General features: G+C 42.2%; 1 protein-coding gene across 1 annotated transcript; it reads left to right on the forward strand.

Annotated features, from left to right (window-relative positions):
* Positions 1 to 746: 746 nt before the first annotated feature.
* On the forward strand, positions 747 to 2,921 carry LOC308282882 (perforin-1-like; the record flags this gene model as incomplete). Its single annotated transcript, XM_080723269.1, has 4 exons — positions 747 to 1,279; positions 1,383 to 1,524; positions 1,652 to 1,866; positions 2,045 to 2,921. 4 exons carry the CDS (start codon positions 747 to 749, stop codon positions 2,919 to 2,921), a joined length of 1,767 nt encoding a protein of 588 aa, XP_080579395.1.
* Positions 2,922 to 4,148: the final 1,227 nt, after the last annotated feature.

Below are 4,148 nucleotides of genomic sequence, written 5' to 3' on the forward strand. Positions count from 1 at the left end.
CATGACATCACAATATAGGCAATCCCACCCAGAATTGCACCTTTCTAGTTCTTTGATACATTACATATACATCCCACAGGTTTGGAAGACAGAAGAATACGAAATCTTGGGTTTCGTTTCCTCGACATATATACCACCTATTCCGAGAAATTACAAGGCTGTGATGTATAATACCGTATTGACTGGATGACTATGGGTCGTCATAACTTAACTGCTGTAGCTCTCACAATACAGACCACCAGCTCCTCCCACCCGCTCAAGACAAGCCGCTTTTCTAACCACTTTTCCCCCTGTCGAAGACCACTCTCAAAACCCCTGCCCGCCCCCAATCTTTTTAAATAAATAGGCCTCCAACAGATACAGCTGTGCAGTCAACTTCACACTTGTCATGAGGAGGCAGGTAGATAGTGAGTATTGACTATCCTACGGCTAATTTTCGATTTGTCTAGTGTGTCCCTTTCTTTATTCAGTATAATGAATGTGACCTTGATGCTGAAACTCACATTTTCCATTTTGTTGGGGAATTATACATTTTAATTTAACGTGAGGTAGAAATATGTTATCGCATATAGGGTAATGACAATGTAATCGGTCTTATGTGTCTTATTGAGTGGATTAGAGTCCAGTACATTTTCATCTTTATTTCCACCAGAGATTAAATGCAATCACGTGACCTCAATCTTCATGTGTATTTCTTTTGCAGGGTAAACCAGTAGTTGTATCCATCAACCAATCTAACAGAAATCATGTTTCTGTTAAACATTCGCTTCTGGGTTGGTTTCATGATCTCCTTCCCACAGTGCAGTTATCAGGCATGTACGGCAGGGACAGCAAATGAGTGTAAAGAGGCAGAATTTGCCCCTGGTACTAATTTGGCGGGGGAAGGCTTTGACATCTCCAAAATGAAACGCACAGGAGCCTTTGTCATTGACATGAGCCGTTGGAAACAGAAAGACAAGACTTGCACCCTGTGTACCAACCCTTTTCTGGAGGGGAAAAAACAGAAGCTTCCCTTGTCAGTGGTAGATTGGCGGCCAAACCAGAAGTGCAGTATGAAAGTGTCCAGTAAACTCTATAAGTCCAGCGAATCTCTAGTCAGTTCCAACAGCAATTCAGTGAATAACAACTGGAAAGTCAATCTAGATGTTGAGGTGGGTGATAAAAAAGGCTCACTGATGACATCAGGAACTCAGTCTTCACTGGCTGAATACTCCATGGAGAAAACCAAGAGTGACAAGTTTACTTTCACAAGCCACAGCATGTCTTGTGAGTTCTACAGGTAAACAACTATGACATTTCCCTGAGATGTTAAGAAGAAAACATAATTAGCATTACATGCATTGTTAATTCTTTCTTTATGTTTTGCTCCTCTCTAAAAACAGCTATCGCGTGTCGTCGGGTGTACCCAAGCTGCACAGGGAATTCCGTGCAGCGTTGAAAAAACTACCCACAACCTATAGCCAGGAAAATAAACAACGCTATTATAAGCTGATTGACAACTTTGGCACCCATTACATCACAAAGGTGAACCAGATAAGAGTTAATAAGTTGCAAAGAAAACCATTTAATCCACACATCCACAATGGCAGGAGATTTAAATAATGTATGGCAGGAGATTTAAATAATGTTTCATTATTCTGTGTGCTGTCAGGTGAAGCTGGGAGGAAGTGTGCAGTCTGTGACCAGCATCAAACAGTGCCAGGCCAGTTTAAAAGGCCTCAGTGTGGAAGATGTGCAGATGTGCCTTGATGTGGAGGCATCTGCTAGCATGGGTGTGAGCGAAATGAAGACTGAAGCTCATCACTGCAAGGAAGATAAGGACAAGACAGAGAGCAAGTCTAGCTTTTCCAGCCTCTTCAATGACAGGTAAGAAGTAGGCTATTTTCTGTAGTTTAAGCATTTCCATTTCCTTCACACACTTTGATCAAGTTCTTGCAGAATGCTGCCGTTAAGGCCAGTGGTGTCTCTCAGTTGCCAAAATGGGTTACCCTCTGTCAAAAGATATTCTGCTCTCTCTCTCTCTCTCTCTCTCTCTTTATGACAGGTTCACGGAAATAAAGGGTGGCCATACCACAGAGCCAGAGCTCCTCTTCTCTGCTGATAAAGACCCAGCTGCCTACAAAGAATGGCTTAACACACTGCCACTGAATCCAGACATAGTCAGCTACTCGCTGGATTCCCTTCACGAGTTGCTGCCTACCGACACCCCAATTCGGAAGAACCTGCGCTCTGCCATTAGCCATTACATCCTGGAGAAGGCCCTGTGGAAGAACTGCAGTCAGCCATGTCAGGACGGCATCAAAAACGGCAGAGATTCCTGTGTTTGTAACTGCAACAATATACCTTCCGTAGGCCAGAACTGCTGTCCATCCAAACCGGGATTGGCACGGGTGGTCATTACTGTGCAGCGTGGTGCTGACCTGTGGGGAGACACCACCTCTGCCACAGATGGTTATGTAAAGGTTTCTTTCAATGGTCAAATGGTTAAACGTTCCCCAGTCATCAACAACAACAACAACCCCCATTGGGCCATGGTCATTGACTTGGGCCCCCAGGATTTGTCAGTGGGGAGCAAAGTGAGATTTGAGGTATGGGACGAGGACAACCGTTGGGATGATGACCTGTTGGGAGAGTGTGAAAAACCCCTTACAGCTGGAGTGCATGAGGACCTTTGTGTTCTCCAGCATGGCCGTCTGTACTACAAGTGGGAAATTACTTGTGCTCCGAGTTTGGGCGGTCCCACATGTAGCGATTATAAAGCCTCTCCAATGAGTCAGGATCTGCAGAAAGTGTATGTGTCACGGCATGCTCACCCTGTTCCAAAGGCCGTCCTGATGAAAATGGGAGTGTTTGTGGATGACTGTCGCCCAAAGGGCAATCAAAGTCTTATTGCCATGAGCGAACAGTGTGGTGGAATTTAATTGTATTCACACCCACAACAACTGCTGTATGCTCACTCTGTGCATACATATTTTAAGTTTTAGATAAATATCTATGTGGCTGCAAGAGATATTTTCCTGAAACAAAGAGATGCTTGCTGGATCTTTACTCTGCAAACTTTGCAACCAATGAGACTCAATTTTGATCGGTTGATTGATGTTTTTGACAGAAATGCATATACGTGACCATATATTTTGTACATATGGTACATACAGTATGTGTCAAAAGGTTCCTTTGCACTCTAATTAAGTGATTATTTCCCCCAGTAATTTTTGGACAAGTGTTCATGCCTTTTACTCAGTTTGCACTTATAAGTAGCACTGGATAAGTACTTGTTTCACATTCCTGTTCATGACGATTCATTATTATACATAGACGCAGCCTGATTGACTTTCTAAGTGCCAATTCTGTGCACCTGTCAGCACTCCTCCACTCTGGAGTGTATAATGTTTGTCATTTCACTCTTCACATGTTCTTAAGGTCTTGTACCAAAAGCCAAATCGTTTGCATGATGGTGTTAGATGGGGTGTACATTGATGTATTTATATTTTTCTCATTTTGCATCCATTACACAGTTTCTGGTGTGCAGATTTACATTGTTGCTAATGCTCTAAAAATGTTTTAATAAAAAATGGCATCTCTATAATTGATGTTGCTTCCATCAGATAGATTGGGTGTGTATTATTGCCAGTATATTTTCATTTCCCCCAAAGATTACATTTGTGCATCTAATCTTCATCAACGGTTTTCTTTTGCATTGTAAATCAGTTGATTTATAAAAAGCATTTATCGACAGGATTGTTTAGTTGATATCACAGAGTGTGTTGTTACCCCGAAAGGAAGTGACAGAACTTCCTGTGTACGGAAGAGGCTTTTAGAATGTGTTCACAGTCACGCCATGAGAACAAAGTGCAGACACAGAGCACTTGGCCACAGTAAATATGAGGTAAAATCTTTTGTCCCAGGAATAAACATTCATTCAACATTATTTGGCAGATAATTTATTTGCTTCCGAAGGTTAATACATTTAACATTTATCTAAACGTCACCAACAGACAGAATAAGGAGACTTGCAGGTAGCTTATTGGTGCTTTCTTGCCTTTAGCATGGATATGACAACAAAACACTCCAGTAACAGACAGGGGGTCCAAAGTAGAAGAAGATACCAAACAAAGAGAACAACACAAAACCGTGGACATGGAACAAAA

This window comes from Nannobrachium achirus (assembly GCF_963921795.1).
Source record: "Nannobrachium achirus genome assembly, chromosome: 4".
Lineage (NCBI taxonomy): Eukaryota > Metazoa > Chordata > Actinopteri > Myctophiformes > Myctophidae > Nannobrachium > Nannobrachium achirus.